At 41.8% G+C, this 19424-nt stretch overlaps 3 protein-coding genes across 3 annotated transcripts; 1 reads left to right on the plus strand and 2 right to left on the minus strand.

Moving 5' to 3' along the window:
- Positions 1–569: 569 nt before the first annotated feature.
- prelid3b (PRELI domain containing 3) lies at positions 570–9012 on the minus strand. The gene is made up of 6 exons (XM_036531209.1): positions 8862–9012; positions 5554–5722; positions 4227–4316; positions 3744–3814; positions 3358–3460; positions 570–3131 (listed from the first exon to the last, which is right to left on the minus strand). The coding sequence occupies exons 1-6, from the start codon at positions 8891–8893 to the stop codon at positions 3015–3017; spliced, it is 582 nt and encodes a 193-aa protein (XP_036387102.1). The 5' UTR covers positions 8894–9012; the 3' UTR covers positions 570–3014.
- A 3812-nt stretch (positions 9013–12824) lies between these two features.
- On the plus strand, positions 12825–14174 carry atp5f1e (ATP synthase F1 subunit epsilon). The gene is made up of 3 exons (XM_036532311.1): positions 12825–12945; positions 13581–13702; positions 14006–14174. Coding segments are annotated over exons 1-3 (156 nt in total). The 5' UTR covers positions 12825–12913; the 3' UTR covers positions 14008–14174.
- Positions 14175–15028: 854 nt separating this feature from the next.
- tubb1 (tubulin, beta 1 class VI) lies at positions 15029–18410 on the minus strand. Its single transcript, XM_036531399.1, has 4 exons — positions 18309–18410; positions 17590–17698; positions 17362–17472; positions 15029–16954 (listed from the first exon to the last, which is right to left on the minus strand). The coding sequence occupies exons 1-4, from the start codon at positions 18363–18365 to the stop codon at positions 15807–15809; spliced, it is 1425 nt and encodes a 474-aa protein (XP_036387292.1). The 5' UTR covers positions 18366–18410; the 3' UTR covers positions 15029–15806.
- Positions 18411–19424: the final 1014 nt, after the last annotated feature.

Here is a 19424-nt window from a genome sequence, read left to right on the forward strand (position 1 = left end):
GGCTTGTACTGTTCTTTGACAGCTGAATCATTTAACAAGTCAGCCAAAGATCTGAGTGACAAAACAAGTGAGCACATAAAATAAGATATGCTCTCACATACAGTGAATTCCCAAAAGTATTGGCTGTGTATTCCAGCATTTTGGATTTGAAGTGATGCAATGTCCAAAAAATCACAGCATGTTGTACACAGTCACCCATTTTAGGGTATTACATGTTTTTGAACAGATTAACATTGTATTTGGATACGTGTATCTGAATCTGTACTAGTATAATTTTGTATGTACAAAATTTACTAGTACAGTTATGTTCTATGTGACTCCAACAAGTATTGTTTTGATATATCAAGTTTTTATCAGAGATATAAATTGGCTGGAAGTGGACAAGCATGCATTTCCTCCAGATTTTAACAACTTTCTATGTCCTAGACAGTATCAGCACAGTGGGGGAATTAACAGGGCTCATCTTTATACTGGAAATGAATACGTTATTACCATCATTTATGTAAAATAGATGGTCTAGTGTACAGTTACACTGGCTCTTCAGTTTCAACAAATGAACAAGACAAAGATGTCAAATGTCAGTTTATTTCAACGGCTGTTAGAAATGTCAACACTGATATGCTTGGTCTCTGGGTGTTGAATCAGACACAAGTAACAGCTGAAGTAAACAACAGGTTTTCATTCATTCTCACCCTACAGTGCACAACAGCAACTTTGGCATCACCCTACACATTTTGTCTGTCTGACTGACCAGCTGAGCAGGATCAAAGGTACAAGTCAGAGGCTGCAAACCCAGTCTATGGGACCACTTCCTTTTTTTAAACATTTTACCATTTCTTAAAATAAAGCTTTACTACATTAATGTCAGGTAGTCAGTTTGTTAGTACATAAATATTGCTTTATTAACTGCCAAACTGTGGAGAAAATGCACAAGCCTTTTTATGGGGGAGCAGTTTCAACTTTATGCCTTGAGAAGTCATTCACTTTCAACGAACTTACTAAAGGCTGACCAATAGAATCATCGATGTACAGACCATCCAAACTGCAACATCTACAGATCATGTGGTACAAAACATGCACTGTACACATTCATCATCTGTAAAAATCATGTCTGCTTTGCTTCTGCAAAAAGGCGAAGGTGTTACAGATGGTTCCACTTCTGTACTGACAATGAACCCTTTTTTTGCACTGTATTTCTTTGTTCTGGGGGTAAAGTTGCCATTTGTGAACATCAGACGTAGATTCGTGCATTTCTGCTCCTAGAGCATGTTTCGAATGCCCAAGCCACAAGTTTTCAAGGGCGCTCATTGGTTGCCACTGAATGCATATAGCAAGTCGCCATTATACTATAAATAAATAAATACCATTGTTTTTTTTGTTTTTTTTTTTTGTGTTGCCACGGCAGAAATGGCTCCAACTTGAGGCCAAGCAGTCTAGTACATTTTCAAATACACACAACCAGCTCTTTGTTTTTTGTTCCCTTGTAACACTCATACATCACACCATGTCTGGGTCAGATTCAGTCTCTATCCATCTACTGTCATGATTCATCAGACTGCAAATCAATGCATTTCAGCACAGTATGAACATTGGCTTCACTAAGAAGAAACAAGTACCCATACAGATTCTGCAGAGACTGAGGAGAGACAGGTATGAACAGAGAGGCACAAACCTCTTGATTTTTGTAAAGAGAAGTACCAATTTAAATGCTTTACAAACACAGAAATCCTGTAAAACAATGTCAGCAATGCCATTGTGTAAAACATGGTCTGTGAAAAAGTCCCAAGGTTTTTTTTCAGTGCTAGAACCACTCATACAACGATAACGATAACCAGTGGTATAAATGCATGTAACAACACAGATCTTTTCTTCAGCTCCTGTAGTACCAATGTAACTACTTCCATAAATAAAGGATGCATCAAAAAAATCTCTAGTTCTGTTGAAATCTGGCTTCGGCATGTAGAAGGGCTGCACACAGCACCACTTGAGGACAGGTGATGTCTAGTGTGCCATGTCGTATCTGCATAATGTCAGAGTGTTGTCTCAAATGCATGTGAAAATGAATCCACTTTTTTTCCCTCCAAATCCTTCAGTTCTTCCATCTTCCTTCACCATCGCAGCACCTCGGGCTATCCCAAATCGTGCAAAGCCACATATATCAAAGGTCACACTGCATTTGAGATGGTCCGCTTTTTATAAAAAAAACAAATATAAATGAGGATGTTTCTTGAACATGTTCCCTTCATTACAGTTTGTTTTTTTTTCAATAATAATACTAACAATCCTAAAAATATAAATGTACAGTACTTGACATTCAAGTGCGGAGATGCTTGCAAGGCAAGGATAACCCAGCAAGCGTTGTTGCCTGCCTTGGGCTTAAGAGCTGGAGACTCTGCATTGAAAGACACATAGTGAGACAGTGGCTAACATAGCCAAGCTAAGGGAGCACCATTTCATTAATAAGGCATCACTGCACGTTTGTGCTGACCTTTCAATAAACCTGTTTATGCTTCTTTCACCTACGCCTCTCCCTCCACTCTGTCCGTTTCACACTTCATGCCAGGTCCAGGTCACGCGAACATTCTACAAATGTCCGACCAGTACGGACCAGACCGGACAGAGCGGTGGTCTATTTAAGGAGAGCGCAAACAGATGCAGTGATGGCAGGGGCACCAAGAGCGTTAAGTCTCCTCTGGCAACCACCTATCTTTCTGGTGCCCCTTGGTGTTCTCATCAGTGATCTGATGCACAAAAAGCAACCACTGTTCTCACCATGGGTCCCTCAATACCGAGTCACAACCTGCCCGCCCCCGTAATAAATAAGGAGCCTCCATCTGTGCCGCCTGCTTTATGCAACCGGTATCTAATGTAGATACACAGTCAGGGGAGATGGAGAGGCTGTTCCCACAAAACGAGAGGTAAGAGACGGTGGCGACACAGAGGGAGGCTGGGCTGGTGATAGAGTAGAGTGCCACCCTGGAAAGGGAGATGGGTAATGGAAGGGCTGGTTGGGGTCATTTCTCTGTGACTGCCGCGGCCATCGGCGTCCGGATGGTGCCACGCGCTGTAGCCGCCAGCTCCTCGATTTCGGTGTTCAGCCTCCGGATCACCCACTCCATGGCTTCCCGACCCTGCCCACAGTAACACGGTGAATACAACGTGTCCGCATACCACCCCCTACAGACAGTTTGTGTTACATGTGGTAAAAATAGAGCAATCCGCTGCAATGACAGCACTATGGTAAGTACTGTACACTCTTACAAGTCTAGTTATTCCACAGAAATTGATAAAGTCTGACCATTATATACATACATATATATACAAACCAAATGGATGAGCTGATGGCTGAGATCTTACCTTGCCTGCGTTTGTTGAGATAGTGCTCGCCATGACCCCCTCCAGGTAGCTGCTCAGGCTCACCCCCTTTACAGAGATAAGTGCCTCTTGCGTCAGTATTGTTCTGTGCAGAAAAAACAAACAGTCAGCAAGGTGTGTACTGGCATTGCTATGGTGACAACAACCTAAGGGAGACACCACATTCCAACACATCGTGTATTATTAAGGCGTGGCCAAAAACTAAACACGTTCCATTGTTGGTATTCGTCACACTAATATTAGTCTCCCCCTTCGTGGAAGAATAGGATATGAGGAAATTTTTCATGTTTTTTTTTCCAGTAGTTTCTGTATAGAACATTCATGTAGTATACAGGTAGCACAAAGTTAGAAAGTGAGAGCCAGCTTACTTCTCGGGATCCTCGGGATGTGGTCTGTATATCAGCCTCTCGTCCACAGACACCAGGTTGGTAAATGTGAGCTGTGAGGACCGTAGAAAGACGGTTTTTTATGTGACACCCTTCTCCCACTTACTTTTAAGTTCATTTTCAAAACAAACTGTTTGACAGAACAAGTACTGCCTCATACAGATCTTGTAAGGGCTCATTCCTCAGGTGCTTGAAGAGCATGACTCATTACACAAGAGTTGCACAAACGCCCTTCATGTTGGCACCAGTGGCCCAGAGAAGATTTAGGAGGGGTGACATTCAGCAGACCGAGAAAACAAGGGAACTCCTTGTATCTTTTGGGAGCTACACAAATCACTTCCATTTGAGAGGTTTTATTTTGTAAAAGTCACCTTCCACCATAGTTCAGCAGTTCTACAAAATGTTTGAATGATTTTGACTCATTTTCCTCTGGACTAAAAAAAAAAAAAAAAAAACAATACTCACATTCGTTGATTTCAGTTCAAAGGTCTTCTCCTTGGGGTCCACTACTGAATGCTCCTGGATGTATGTACATGTTCGTGTGGCACCAATCAGCTAGAAGGAAACAAGTGCATAAATAAAAAATAAAAAAAAAAAAACCCATAGCAATTTCCACTTAATGCTGCCATTCATAAAAGTCTCAGAGCCCTGGGTTGGCAACTCCTTAGGGGTCAGCTGCTTGTGTAAGAGTGACATAGTACTGGGGCTATCTCCAATAACCCACAAGATAATCAGTCTTCGCTGTAATCAGCCAGACTTGGCCTCCTTTCACATACGATGACGCTTAGAAAGTTCTGAGGGTGCCTCTTATCTGCCCTGTATAAAGCTGGCCAGAGCTTAGAAACCCTGTTGCGCTCAGTACAGTACTTAATACATGTCATGTTCATCTTGCAGTTATGTAAAAAACCTCATGACCAACAACCTTCTGTTGGATTTGACGGCTGGCCAGTGTAAGGAAAAGACAACAGAGTTTACAGACAACAGACAACTATCCAGTCTGACCTTGTCTGAGACAGAGAGAAGAATGACACAGACAGGGACATCTCCAAGTGTGGGCACAGCATGGACTGTTCCACTCCAAAATTCAATGTGACATTAGATAAAGTTACCAGTCAAATGGGTCATATGACCACTAGCTCCTGTACACATTTGTATCATGCATCTGTACACCCCCCCTGAGAAATCTGACATGACATCCCCTAAGATGTCCCACTTAAAGTGAATGAGTATGAAGAGTTGTGTGGAGAATCAGACTCTGGCTACAGCTCAGACCCCTCCCTCTTGTAATGCCTGGAAATCATATACCCACCAGTTACATCACACTACAAGGTAGTACTCTGCAATGTCCGGAATGGCACCACTTTGTTCAGGACATCATGTGCCAGGGGTACTGCGCTGCACCCTGCAATCGGCCCGCCTTCTCTTACAGAAATAGCCTGACTGTAAGGTCAACCGTTCCCGTGCTTCACCTGGCACCCACCACACAGAAACTAAAACTGGCATCCAGCTGAAAAGTAACGTGAGCAGCCCCCAGCTGGCCGTGTGACAACGGAACCAGTGGCTCGCTGCCGTTCAGAAAGGCAGTCCAGGAATTCTGACGACGTCCTTTCCCAAAGCACGTTGGTCACCACACACACCCCCAATTCACGTGGGCCTCTGATTGCTGCTTTTCCAGAAGTCAATAAAACTTCTCCTAACTCCTTTCCTCTGAGGGATGACCTGAGTTTCAGTCGTCCTTCCCTGCACTGTCCATGCTTAAACGCCCCTTCAGACAAAAAGGCAGAGCACTCACAGACTTGACAATGGAGGGCAGCCCCCACTCCGCACTCAGCAGCCTGCTGCTGTGGAGTCTTCCCTGTGTGTCCACGCTTCTGTCCAGCACATCCACCCCGAACACGCTGGGGTTCATGGGGTTGGGGTACTTCTGCATGGCCGCCTTGGTCACCGTCTCCCAGGGGTGGCTGTACAGGAACACACAAAGTCGCAATGCACATGACAAAAAGCACCTCACCACGTTTAAAAAAAAGGGCATGAAAGACAAGTTCAACCTTCCCAATGAAGCAACAATTTTGTCCTTTGTATGCTTTTGCCCTATTTTTTATGTTAAATAACATTTTACACCTTGAAACACAGGTGTTATTTTACACTGAATTCCTGGCCCACAAACACCTGTTTCAGCATCAAGCTGTTTCTTCCCAAGAGGTCTCCCATCCAACTACTTACCAGGCCAGAGTCCTGTTTAACTTCAGAACAAAGTTACAGGGTAGCATCAGTTTTTCTATGATAGTCATAACTGCTAACAAATGTTTGTTAATGGCTATGGCCTTTTCAGGACACCACATAACAGCAGAATAAACAGCTGTCCAGTTAAGTAAGCCGTTTTCATACCAACTGTGCTAGGTATTTTTAGTCTGGCATGTATTCCTTCTCACAGGCAATCATAACTCCACCTAAATCAATAATGAATCTGGGTATTTGCAACCTTCCACGTTTCAGATATGATTTGTAAATTCAAATATGCCTTAAAATCCTCTACATCTTTTTGGTGGCAACTGCATGGCTTATTGCTAAGCAGTTCCACTGATTATTCCTATAAGTGAAACCTCATCTACTGTACTTTACTAAGAGTGCATGTTAAGATTTTATGATTAATTATTCCATCTACAGATATCAAACTTTAAAGTATTAAGTAACTATATACAGACCTACATAGCCTGGAAACTGGCAACTTTCAATGGCAAGGTTACATTTATGGACAGGGGCACAGGGGTCAAATCTGACTACAAATAGCTCTGTAGATGAACTTTAAGACGTTAAGATAAGTTTGGCATTTACACACAACCTCTGTCATAGAAAAGTAAAACACTTCATCCAACGTGACTTTCATCCAACATCATTTTTATGTCTGGCTTCAAATGTACAAGAGCAATCACCGCAGTTATATTTATTCAATATACTACATGACCACATGAATTCCTTATTTAGGACTTAGCGCTATGTTTAACTTAATATATTACTACATTATCTGTCTAACCCATTAACTTCAATGCAGACATATGACTTCAACAAACAGCGTATGTCACACACTGTACGCATTCATCTGTGGGTTGTTGCCATGGACACGGCGAGAGGCCTGGCAGAAGGCGGAACTGTGACGCAGGGGGGAGGCGGTGCTACTATATGTAGGGGAAAGGTTGAAGCCAGCCGGCTCCTCAAGGGTAATTATGCAATCTCACTTACACATGACTTTTGAAACCGGCCGCTTTGGAAAGACAAAGCTGAGAGGTTCAGAGTTCAAAGCTTGCCTGCAACACGTTTGAACTGTGTCACCTTGGACCTGGCAGGACTACGCAATTGACCTATTATTCAATGCTTATCTTACACACGCATTTCACTGTTCACTCCTGCAGAACTGTCCTGATTCATACAAAACTGGTACAATTGTTTCTAAAGTCAAATGCTATCAAAAACGCCTTTTTAACACCAACTGACCAATATGATTTTATTATATAATGGGCCATAACCAACCAAACGACCACACGTCAACTTTTCTGATGTAAGCCAACTAGTTGGCTAGCTAGCCAACATTACTTTAAGCGGCAGCTGCACAATTCTATCACCTGACGTAAATATTAATGTCCTAATAAGTTACCCGCCACCTCAAAGAACATAAGATAAAATTTATCAGAAACGAACAAAATTAGCTAACTGACTCCATGCGAAACATTTCTACCTGAACATATTCGAGCTGTCATTCATTTACAACATACAGTATTTAGTAATGCCTTCAGTACTTAGAAATCACAAGATGCAATAAGTAACATTCAATAGATATGCCTCGTAAGGAGACCTGGGCTACTCTGCTATTTTTAAACTAACAGTATCAGATAGCAAATTTCCCAAACACATACCCTTTACAAAGGAACAATGTTGGACCAAAGAAACAACGTGGTTTGCCCTGTTCAGAGATCAGCTGTTAAGCTGCTGCGCTAGGATGAATTAGCAAATGACATTCGAGTGATTTACTGGCAAGCTCGGTTGGAAACTTCAACCAACTCAGCAAGAATGTTGGAAAGACACTTCGGCTAAAAGTTGCGTGACACTTGTGACACAAGTGACACTTAGCTAACTTCGCAATGTCTTATCACATTGGTTTTTTAAGATAATTAACTCATCAGTGAAATTATGACTACTACTAACTAGCAGAGATCATTTGCACAGCTAGCCGGCTAACGTTATACTGACAAACTGGCTAGTTACACCAACTAACCATTAAAGGTGTATATTAGGTAATTAAAATGAAACCGCCCATAGGAACACGTTGTGCATGCACACGGTGATCACATATCATTCATTTACGCTTGACAAATTACTTGCCGTTAACGTTAACTTGCAGCTAACGTCAATTAGCAAGCTACTTCTGCACTGAAAATCTTTATTGTAATTTGTCCCTGGCTTGACCCAGTTATGGGGACACGGCTAACTTTACAATTTGACATTAACAGCTTTCGTCTCGAAGTATCAACGACAGGTATTCAGCTAACAAAGCCACCTAGATCGCTAACAGATGCGGCAAACTGGCTTATCGTACATCGAGCTAGCTAGCCAGCATCTTGCAGATCAAGACAGCTGATGTCATGCTTATGTTACCTTCAGAAACTTAGATGACCGGTTAACAATTAGCTAACACCTGCTACCTAGCTCCTTACCACCCAACTAAGGTAGCTAACTCGTAGTTTGCCATGTGACTAGCGAACAATGCTATCATTTCCGCGGGCTGCACAAGCTACAGAGTTTGGGGTTTACATTTTATTAAATTAGGATCTAACTACCTACATATTGCAACTATGTAACTAGCAACTCTCGCTAATGAAGCTACAAGGTTACCTAAAAGGCTATGTACGTTCACCTAGGTAGTTAGCTAGCCAGTCAATATGTCATAATCGGAGAGCTAAAGGCTAATACAGTAGCGGGCTAGTGAAGCTCAAGGCGCCGGTTTTTGTACCACGTTCCTGAACGAAGAGCATTAGCCTACTTGTATAAGCAGCTATACTGTGTTACCTCGGTACACATTATTCGGTCCTCGGACATTTTACTCACTTGAATATGTGCTCTGATGTCCAGATTTTCATGACTGCCGTCTATGGAGTGCGATCAGAAGTTTCTAGACGACTCTGCGGGGCGGACGCAGTTGAAATGACCGGGTTTCCTCCGCTACCGCAGAAGAAATGCTGCACCCACCCACCCTGCCGGCAATCACATGATTCTGCAATGGCGCACTTCCGCTGGCTTGCGTTCTTTTATCAAAAATGGTATTAAAATGGCAGCCACGGCGTTTCGCAAAACATGGTACACACTGATCTGGACACACTGATCTTTCATTTTATTATCTGCCGTGGATCAGTGGTCTGTGCCAATCCGATGCGTCTGAGAGGGAAAAGGTCGGAACGCATCCACAAATTTGTTTGTAAGGAAGGACCCAATATGCATCATGTAAGATTATATCTTTTTGTAAATCTATGCTTTATTGAAATAGAAAACGGTTACGATACACAAAGACAGGTAATATTCCAGCAGGCTACAGTAAATACATATTTAAAATAAAGGGAGCAGCATTTTATACAATGCTTCCAGTTTCATTATCCCAAAAGTCCTCATTTCAAATCACATAATTTTTCGTCTGAGTGACGTCTGCATTAATTAGGAAAACTGGTTTAACGCTATTGATGACCTATTTATGATGGTCTAATTATGGAGTTCTCCAGTCAAACAAGACCATTTTTTTTTTGCTTTTTTGTGTAGTTCTCTGGTAGATCGTTACTGAAACATTAAAACTTTATAGTTTGGGAGATGATCTTAATTCCATGTATTACTCATTCAGTGTCAGGCAAGCTATTAACAGCTTGGTGGCTAGCTATATGCCAACACCACCAATTATAGATCACACATTACTCTTGGTTCTACTTGGTTCCTTCACATGACAGCAGCGTCAGACACACATGAGGAACACCTCTGGAAGGCTTGTCAGTGTTCTTTCCGTTATGTCTTCAAATAGCTGGAATCATTACCATCACCTATTCAATGAAAAGGACATACATGTCATTGCTAAGGATACCATTGCCACTGTGATCTCAGTGTAGCTCTGGGTACTGTCCGCCCTGCTGATCTGAGATCAGCATGGCCAACCCAATTCCTAACCTCACCAATTCTAAAAAAAGTCTCATCTTGACACATGGCCAGCTACTTAAGGGCAGAGAATACCTGCTAGCCAGCCCCCATGTCATCCAACATGCCTATGTACTTCACTGTAGCGTAACATAATTGTAATCCCCCCCCCCCAAACACAAACGCAAAAGAAAAAATTCTTCAAGCCTTCTTCCTTTGTAACTTTTGAGAAGAAAGCAACCAAATTAAGTAAGTGGTGGGTAGAAATAATATTTAATTTTAATAAAACATGCAGTTTTGGAACATTTCAATAAGGACAAAATACATAAAAATAGGCTATGACTCAAAACCGTAAGTGTTTTACACAAGGTGGGAAGGTGGTATATATAGCTATCACAATTACAAGTAACTTTAGTGATATCATTGAATGGTTACTTTGAAGACTACATGAAACAATCAATGCACAAGAGGGCCCACCTACAATAGTAAAGCAGCTAAAAAATAGCCTTCCTGCATGGGCCTCTGTCACCAGTTGCACCGTCAATATTTACGTCAGTGGTACTTCATGTGGTGAGTCTTGAAGCCACTACTACTGTTCTCCTCCCGGATCTGGACAGAGTTATTAAAATAATAACTATGGATGCTGCCATATTATAGCTCAGTATTATTCATTTTTAGTTCCCCTTGGTTAAGCTTCAAGCATCTCTCGGTGTTCTGTCATTCAATTCAAAGAGCAAAACCTAGTCACTCGATGTTTTTGAATGCACTTTGTTTTCATTTCGCTTAATTGTGGAATAATTGGTCTATATACATGCAATTCAGGTGCCTGAATGATTTCTCTCTGAATAACTCTTCTCTTGCTTTAAAATGCATCAAGGGTCAACGTACGCCATCTGGCGGAAGCAGTGGCCGAGGACAGAAAATTATTTGCTGGTCGCTACAACGTAGATGCTTATGGTGATAATCACTAAAACGGGGAACAGAGAATTTGCAATAATGCAGTGCAGCAGGAAAATTGTGAATGAGAAGCAGAAGAAGAAACAGAACCTATTTATTATAACATATTTAGTATTTATTATATGATCGCATGAAATGCGTCCAACAAATATACACAGTGAGACCACATGGTACAGAATGGTACACAAGTTGAGGTGTGAGTATGTGTGAGAACAGTAGGGTACTGAAGGACTAAAGGTTACCGAATGCCTTATGACCAATTATAAAGTGCCGTACATAGTGCCGAGAATTGCCCAGATCTTATGAAATTCTAACCTGTCTTTGTGCGACCACACAGTAATATCGTAACCTGCCAAGTTGATACCAGCGCTGTCGCTGCATACTTCAGACGGACGACACTCGGAGGGGTGTCGGAATCACACATATGTGTTTAATAAATTTCCTAGTAGGCTACGCAGACAGTCTACGGATTGCACTTTAAATTATACATTGATAATATTAGCTCTCAGGGTAAAATTCGTCATGTAACTTAGTAAACTATACCTGCATGGGGACATTCACAACATAGGCCTATGCCAAATGCCAGGCTGTACACATGTTGCACAAAAACACAGCAAACGTTAACTTTTCACAATAATACCAGAATGTCTTCTGATACTTTTATAAAGCAAACTAAGATGCCCTATACATCCATCCCTACGTAACAATAAATGCATTTTTTACATGGCTCGTGGCTTCAGGAACTTGAACAATTGTTTTACTCCATCACTAAAAAGTAAATAAATAATTTTATAGATAAATATAAGTGCGCTTATATATATATATATATATATATATATATATATATATATATATGTGTGTGTGTGTGTGTGTGTGTGTGTGTGTGTGTGTGGGAAATTAACCTTTGTTTACTTTGGTCTAACCTGGCATAGGACCTTTTGTGGGTGCCAGGAGGAGAAAAAAATGGACGAAGAAGTAACAGTTCGAAAAAAATCGTGATAGTGCGATATCCTGTTTCCTTTCCGCGCTTGGAAATACATAATACCGATTACGCAAGGACTTTGTCTTATAAAAAGGACTCCTCAGATAATCCTCATTTACTGTACTTTCTTCTTTCGTAATTTAACACAATGAATGTATCTACCGTCAACAGCAGGGGGCAGTTTAACATCGTGGCTAAGTAGCCCATGTCGAGCTCTGAGACGCAGATTTAGAAAGTAACCATTTTACGCAACACGCAAAGTCGTTACAGTGTGTGTGTGTGTAACCACAAGACATATATAATGTGCTATTTAATAGTAACAATATGGATTAAATAAGGCGGGCTCCCCATTATTTGCCCATGTGACTTCACACACACAAAAAAAGCATTGAGCAGCATTCTTGTGGAATAGTGCCCCTTTTCAGTGAGAGGTAATGGGGTCAGATTTATTCACTGTAGATTTGTTGTCAAATTGATTATTTGAGTGGCAAAGCTATTTATGTGCATGTATAAATTTTGTGGATTCTCTAACATATGGAGAGTGTATGATTTGTGAGTAATTTGACGTGTTTACACACCGAGGGCGTTGCTTTTAGATGTAAGTGGTTTCAGTTAACGTTATTTTACCTAAAATCTCCAAACAGCTAATTTGCACATGTACCGTCAGATACGTAACGTACATTAAAACACGACAAACAAACACGCTGAATCAAAACAAAATAAAGAAGAATCCTAACTTACTCTTACATATCAGTTACTTACATTATAATATTTACCCAGATTTCACTTGAGGTGAGTTTTGTACTAATGTGTCCAGTTAATCCTTCTGAATAGACAATAGACAAACCTCATTAAATCGCGTTAGGGAAGGGGAGGGAGAAAACTATTGTCTGAATTGATCTAGCCAATAACCGGCTCTGATTTGGCCACCAATGAGAAAACTAGAGGAAGTTCCAGGGAGAAGATCCGGTCGCTCACCGTCTTCTCTGTGCGCCCTTGAGCAAGCTAACAACAGCGGGTACAGGCTAAACGTTTAGTCGCTGCAGAAATGGTTGCATACTGGAGACAGGCGGGCTTGAGGTAGCTACCTTATTATTTTAATAACTGCAATATAGCTGGATTTCGGTTGTTACACAAGTGTTTTTGTAACTGGACGCTAATATGTGTAAACCGAATGGCTGTCACTGAATTAGCTTTTGGTGAAATCCCTAACCAGCTAGCTCCTTTGCTAACGTCAAGTCCACGCTTTATGTCGTGGATTTCATAGTTATCTAGCTGGTCTAGTTGTGTTTTGATGTGAAGATAAAGTGATTGATCTATGTCACTGACGAGTTAACTACATGCCTAGCCGCTTCGCCCGCTTTAACCGCGCAGTGAACATAATTTCACCTTGACTGTGCGCTGTTTGGGCTGTTGGCCTACTCTTAGCCAGCTAGCCAGTCGTCATAGCTGCCTATGGCACAGCGGGGCATGGTGATTAGTTTCACCCAGCTGGCTAGCTAATCTCTAAGTACAGCAGTGGTATGGCGATGGGAGGCTAGTTATGTATTTTGGGTTTAACCTACAATTAAGTCTCGAGTCAAAGCTTTATTGTAAGGTTTTGATGGAATATCAAGGGCGTCTTGTGCAATTGCGCTTCACCTGTAAATTGAATGAAAACGGAATGAAGGCTGTTTTGTCAATGTGACAAGAGTAATCTTCCTTTGTCATTCCAGCTATATCCGCTACTCGGCGATCTGCGCTAGAGTGGTGCGGGCAGCGCTGAAACCCCAGCTCAAAGTAGAGGCGGAGAAAGCTGCCGAGGCCAACGTGAAGATCAGCAGACCTAAAGCAACATGTGAGTTTGAACACAACGGGACAGTTTGCGAGCCGTGGTCCTCGAAGCGTCTTACTCTCTTGCCTTTACACGGTTTCCCCCAAGTTTCGAAACATTAGCTGCTTCCCGACCAAATTTAGAAAAGTTCATTTTTCCCCACAATATGGATTTCGGTCTTCTAGGAAATCGAGGGGTGAAATCGTTTTGGTCAGCGTAGCAGATTAGCTAAATGGGGTTGTCCCCTTTCTTTAATTAACTGTGTATTAAAGCAGACGGGGGGCGTTGTCGGCATCTGTTTAATGTGTGATTATATTTTTCTTGCAGGAGTTGAATACCACTGATCCATTCTGTGGGAATGAATGCCACCATCCGCGTCAGTTCACCTGTATTGTTTGTGAGAATGAAAATTTGGGTTTATTGCTGTACAGTCTTACACCTAATCAGATGACAACAAGCTTCGCTCTTGGAATTAAATAAATGAAATAAAATGCCATTATGTATTACTGTTTTAGCTTTTTTTTTTCCAGTTGACCTTACAGTGCATTCTAATTAAAGGCAAATGGAACATACTTCACATTAATGCATATTCAACACATAATGCAGATTGCAGGTCTGCTTCTAGTGAAGGATCAAGTCACAAAATAGTATTTCATAAAAATGATAGAAGATTGAGTTTTGGAAAAGTAAACATGTCTGCCGGGTTGTATATATCCAGAAGTGAGAATTTTTTAAAGGATATTTCTGAGGTTAACTTTATACAGAGTTGAGCTGGGTGGTCTGCGCTCTGACTCTCATTGTCAATTTTTGTACAGTTGTTCTGACGGCGCTAGCAGCCTTGTTACGGCTGCTTATCTCGGTTCACAGGGGTCTTTGCTGTAATCTCTCTCCAGCACACATGATGAAAGGGAGGGGTGATGTACTCACTGTACCGAAGTGTTGTTTTTTTTAAGAAGCTGGTGATGTCACAAGATAACTGGGTACGTTTACATTTTAAATTTGTCATTTAGCAGGAGCTTTTATTCAGAGCAACTTAAAAAGGAAAAAAAAAACATGATACTTTGCAAATATATCTAGCTGTAAATTCTAGAACATTGAGAGTTGTAAAGACAGGAAATAAACTTTCTTTTTCCCTGTTCAAAGCCAGGGGAATATTTAAATACAGTGAACAAATATGGTGTATTTCCATTTTCTTTCAATGAAATTGTTTCCAAAAATACCATATTAATCTTTATCAATCTCTCCAACAGCAGAAACGACTAAAATTGTTTGTCTTCTTACATCAGATGGACTACTTCAAAAAAATTTCAGTTAAATCCTCAGTTAAATTTTCAAATGAGGCTCCTCATTTAGTTTGTCAGTATCACAAATGCACATTTTAATACATTATTTTATCATTTACATAATTATGAGATTTAAATGATACACTGTTTAAAAGTATTTAAAAATATCAATCTAGCTCCACCTTGCAATTAATCATTTCACAACAAATCTTACTACCGATTATCCCTCATTAGATTTCCTATTTTACAGAAGAGCATTACAAACCCAGCTAGTAAACTTGCCTGTCACAGTGCAAATAAATATAAAGCACGCAAAAACAGTCATACAATCATTGGAAAATATTTACAGTTTTTGAACATGCAATTCTTCATTGATTTGTAGAATTTGCTCTACAAAATATTTTTCATCTATTGTGCATGTTCTGTAACAAACCGCTGGCAGAAAAATTTGAATAACTAATATATAGAAGTACTAATTTGCAGAGCAAATGTCTGACTTTTTCCCCAATATTGCTGGCATTGCATGTAATATTAATCTGCATAGCTATAACTTGTACAAAACATGAAAACACGTACTTGTAATCTGAATATTTGTGAAAGGATATCAGAGATAAACAACTGATGAGAGTACTGAACTTCAAAAGTGTTACACATATTTGTGGGACAAGAAAACTTCTTCACTGCACTCTCACACTCATCTCACCATTCCGTGCCTCTAGTCCTTTACTTCCTGCTAAAAACAAACAGAGCTAACAGTTCTGGTCTGGAAAAGTTTTGCGTGGCTGCGCTACTGCATGGAGCTGTGAAGTGGTCACACAACCTTTTCTATCAATTTTACAAGTCCTCTACTCTTCCTCTACTATCTCAGTTGTAGTTTCAGTCACTGTTTCAGTTCTGATCTCAGTCCTGGCGTGAGATTTTGTTACCATCGGTGATGGACCTTCCTCCTCTCCTCCCTCCTCTGGTTCCCAGTCGAGGTCAGCAGTGGCATCCTGGTATTGCTGGTACTCGGACACCAGGTCATTGAGGTTGCTCTCAGCCTCGGTGAACTCCATCTCGTCCATACCCTCCCCTGTGTACCAGTGTAGGAAGGCCTTGCGTCGGAACATGAGGGAGAACTGCTCGCCCACCCTGCGGAATATCTCTTGGATGGCTGTGTTGTTGCCGATGAAAGTGGAGGCCATCTTAAGCCCCCGTGGAGGGATGTCACACACTGCCACCTTGACGTTGTGCGGGATCCAGTCCACAAAGTAGCTGCTGTTCTTCTGCTGTATGGCCAGCATCTGTTCATCCACTTCCTTGGTGGACATGCGGCCGCGGAACACCCCAGCCACCGTCAGGTAGCGGCCATGCCTCGGATCACAGGCCGTCATCATGTTGCGCGCGTCAAACATCTGTTGGGTGAGCTCAGGCACTGTGAGTGCGCGGTACTGCTGGCTCCCACGAGATGTCAACGGGGCGAAGCCCGGCATGAAGAAGTGGAGGCGAGGAAAGGGCACCATGTTGACGGCCAGCTTGCGCAGGTCGGCGTTGAGCTGGCCAGGGAATCGCAGGGAGGTGGTCACCCCGCTCATGGTCAGGGAGACCAGATGGTTGAGGTCCCCGTAGGTGGGCGTGGTCAGCTTCAGCGTGCGGAAACAGATGTCGTAAAGCGCTTCGTTGTCGATGCAGTAGGTCTCGTCTGTGTTCTCTATGAGCTGGTGGATAGACAGAGTGGCGTTGTAGGGCTCCACCACCGTGTCGGAAACCTTCGGGGAAGGCATGACGCTGAAGCTGTTCATGATGCGGTCCGGGTACTCCTCGCGGATCTTGTTGATGATGAGGGTTCCCATGCCGGAGCCTGTGCCCCCGCCTAGCGAGTGCACAAACTGGAAGCCCTGCAGGCAGTCGCAGCTCTCGCACTCGTTGCGCACCCTGTCAATCACATTCTCAACCAGCTCAGCCCCTTCAGTGTAGTGCCCCTTGGCCCAGTTGTTCCCAGCACCTGAATTGCCTATTCCACAGAAACAGAGGATTATGGACATTTCTACATCAGTTTGGGTAGGTATACGATTTGGCAGTATAGAAAACTAAAGTATAATGTATAAAAAGTATAAAGAGTAAATTCTGTTCATTAAAGAGTAAATTCTGATAAGATCTAACCACTTTCAGATTGAAATTCCACATGGCTTTGACTGCTTGTTTTGTGTTCAATTTTAAAACAAATTTTGAAGGACTGTTTTTTTCCCATACACAGAGCTTTGAAAAAAAACAGCAGGGGTATAGATATCTTTATGGGAAGACGCTACTGATTCACTCAAGAATAGCAGCCAAAAGCAGAAGGGTTGTAACCGAGGGGCGTTCGTGAGAACTTGTCATGTATATGTGTTAAAATATGCAGTGTGCTCCGCTGTGCCTCACCATGTATGAAGTTGTCAGGCCTGAAGAGCTGTCCAATTCGGCTGCTCCTCACACTGTCCATGGTTCCAGGCTCCAGGTCAACCAGCAGGGCCCGAGGGACATACTTTCCACCTGACAGTGGGAGAGGGAGGCACTTTTGTCAGTGACGGTCAGTATTCAGTGCAGTTTGTGACTCTGCGTTCAGTGCGACTGTACTCATGCGGTGTGGTGCATTGAGGCTGCTCTCACCGTGTGCCTCGTTGAAGTAGACATTAAGCCTCTCCAGCTGCAGGTCACAGTCGCCTTCATAGCTTCCTACCGTGTTAATTCCATGTTCGTCACTGATCACCTCCCAAAACTGTGAAGATAAAGACAGGCCAAGAGATTATCAAATTGGCTTCTTTTGACACACTACAATGTAAATTAATTCATTATGTTTGAAGGAAATAAGCCAGAGTGTTGCTTTATCATCATGCATTACATTTGTTTGACACTCATCCAGTCATACACACACAGACAGCGTTAACATCATTAACTTTTATTGTAATGTTTTTTTTTTTTTGCAAGATCTGCATTTCTCACTTTTGTCCTCAGCAGAAGTGATAAACTGACCCACCCTCACCACTCCCTTATCTAGCGGCAGACGAATGAGAAGGGAACACCCTCTGCCACTTACAACTCGCCCTGGCACCTCGCCCAGTCTCACTAATGAAATACATTTCAAGCTATCTTTTTTTGACAAGACACAACAATAACAAGCAAGTGAAAAACATTGCCTTGGCAGATTTGCAAAAAATGGGACTGCTAAATGTTTTATTTTTGTGAATTACATAAAGCGTTAAAAACGAGACAACTATGCAACTATTCCACTGCAATTATTGAGCTTTTCTTCCCGTCGTTTTTAACAGTTAAAGTAATTGAGCATACAAGTATGACAGGAGAGTTATTACTTTGACTTATGCAGTTACCTTTGAGCCGATCTGGTTTCCACACTGCCCGATCTGCAGATGAACAATCTCGCGCATGGTGAATAGACAGGCTCTCTCAAACAGGCAGGAATCCTCAAAGTATGCAGCAGTGTGCCTGCAGGACTTTTATATTGATAATGATGTCACTGCCAGGGAGTTACCCATATCACCCTCCGGCTCATCTCCACCCCCCACCCTCTGCCAACCAGCCCACAAAGAATAACAGCATGTGGATTTTTTTGTCCATATCAATCTAACATAAGTACATAACAGTAATTTCCTTGACGCATTTTTGTTTAACAAATATGACAACACAAGAGACTGAAATTTACTACTTTTTGAGTATGTACACATTTGGATATTTTAGTACACATATAAGTGTATTTTTGTGGCATCTTCATGGTTGTGGAATACATGCTCTTCTTTTATGCTAAGATAAGCTCACAGCCAGTCATTGTTGAAATGAACTGTCAACTATACAGTATATGATGTGAACAATGAAACATCGCAGTCACATTCGGTAATGTCGCATGGAAAATGGGATAGCGATGATTCCAAATGGACAATGGCCTGTGTCAATGTGAGAGTTACGGGTGCAAATGAGCTGTACCAGGCCTGTGTGACAGGCCGGGACGTCTGTCTCTGATAACACTCACTGTAACACTATCTGTGCAGCTCAGTAGCACAGTCTGTCAAATGGCTGGAAAGCTGCACTGTCAGTGTCTGTGTGCTTTCCAGCCATTTCAACTGACACAAAACACATCCTGCTGTCAATTAGCCAACTGAAATGGTTGCACAAAACAGACTACAGCATCCTAACAAAGAAGTTACATGGTAAGTCAATGAAAGGGAAACACTATCATTGTTTTTTCAAGGTGCCATTGTGCAAACATTTTTCAATGAGCAATAAAAACTTAATGAAACCTAGAATACATCTGACACTTAAGATTATTATTTTTTAAGGTCTGGTGTTCTATTGTCCTGCATATATATTGTTATATTTTTCATCATTTACATATATATTCCAGTCCCCTTCTATGAAGGTCTAGACACTGAAATATTCTTTGTGATTTCTGAATATTACATCTCTTCTGTCTTGAACATACAAAGGGTGTT

The sequence above is a fragment of the Megalops cyprinoides genome, chromosome 6 (genome assembly GCF_013368585.1).
Source record: "Megalops cyprinoides isolate fMegCyp1 chromosome 6, fMegCyp1.pri, whole genome shotgun sequence".
NCBI lineage: Eukaryota > Metazoa > Chordata > Actinopteri > Elopiformes > Megalopidae > Megalops > Megalops cyprinoides.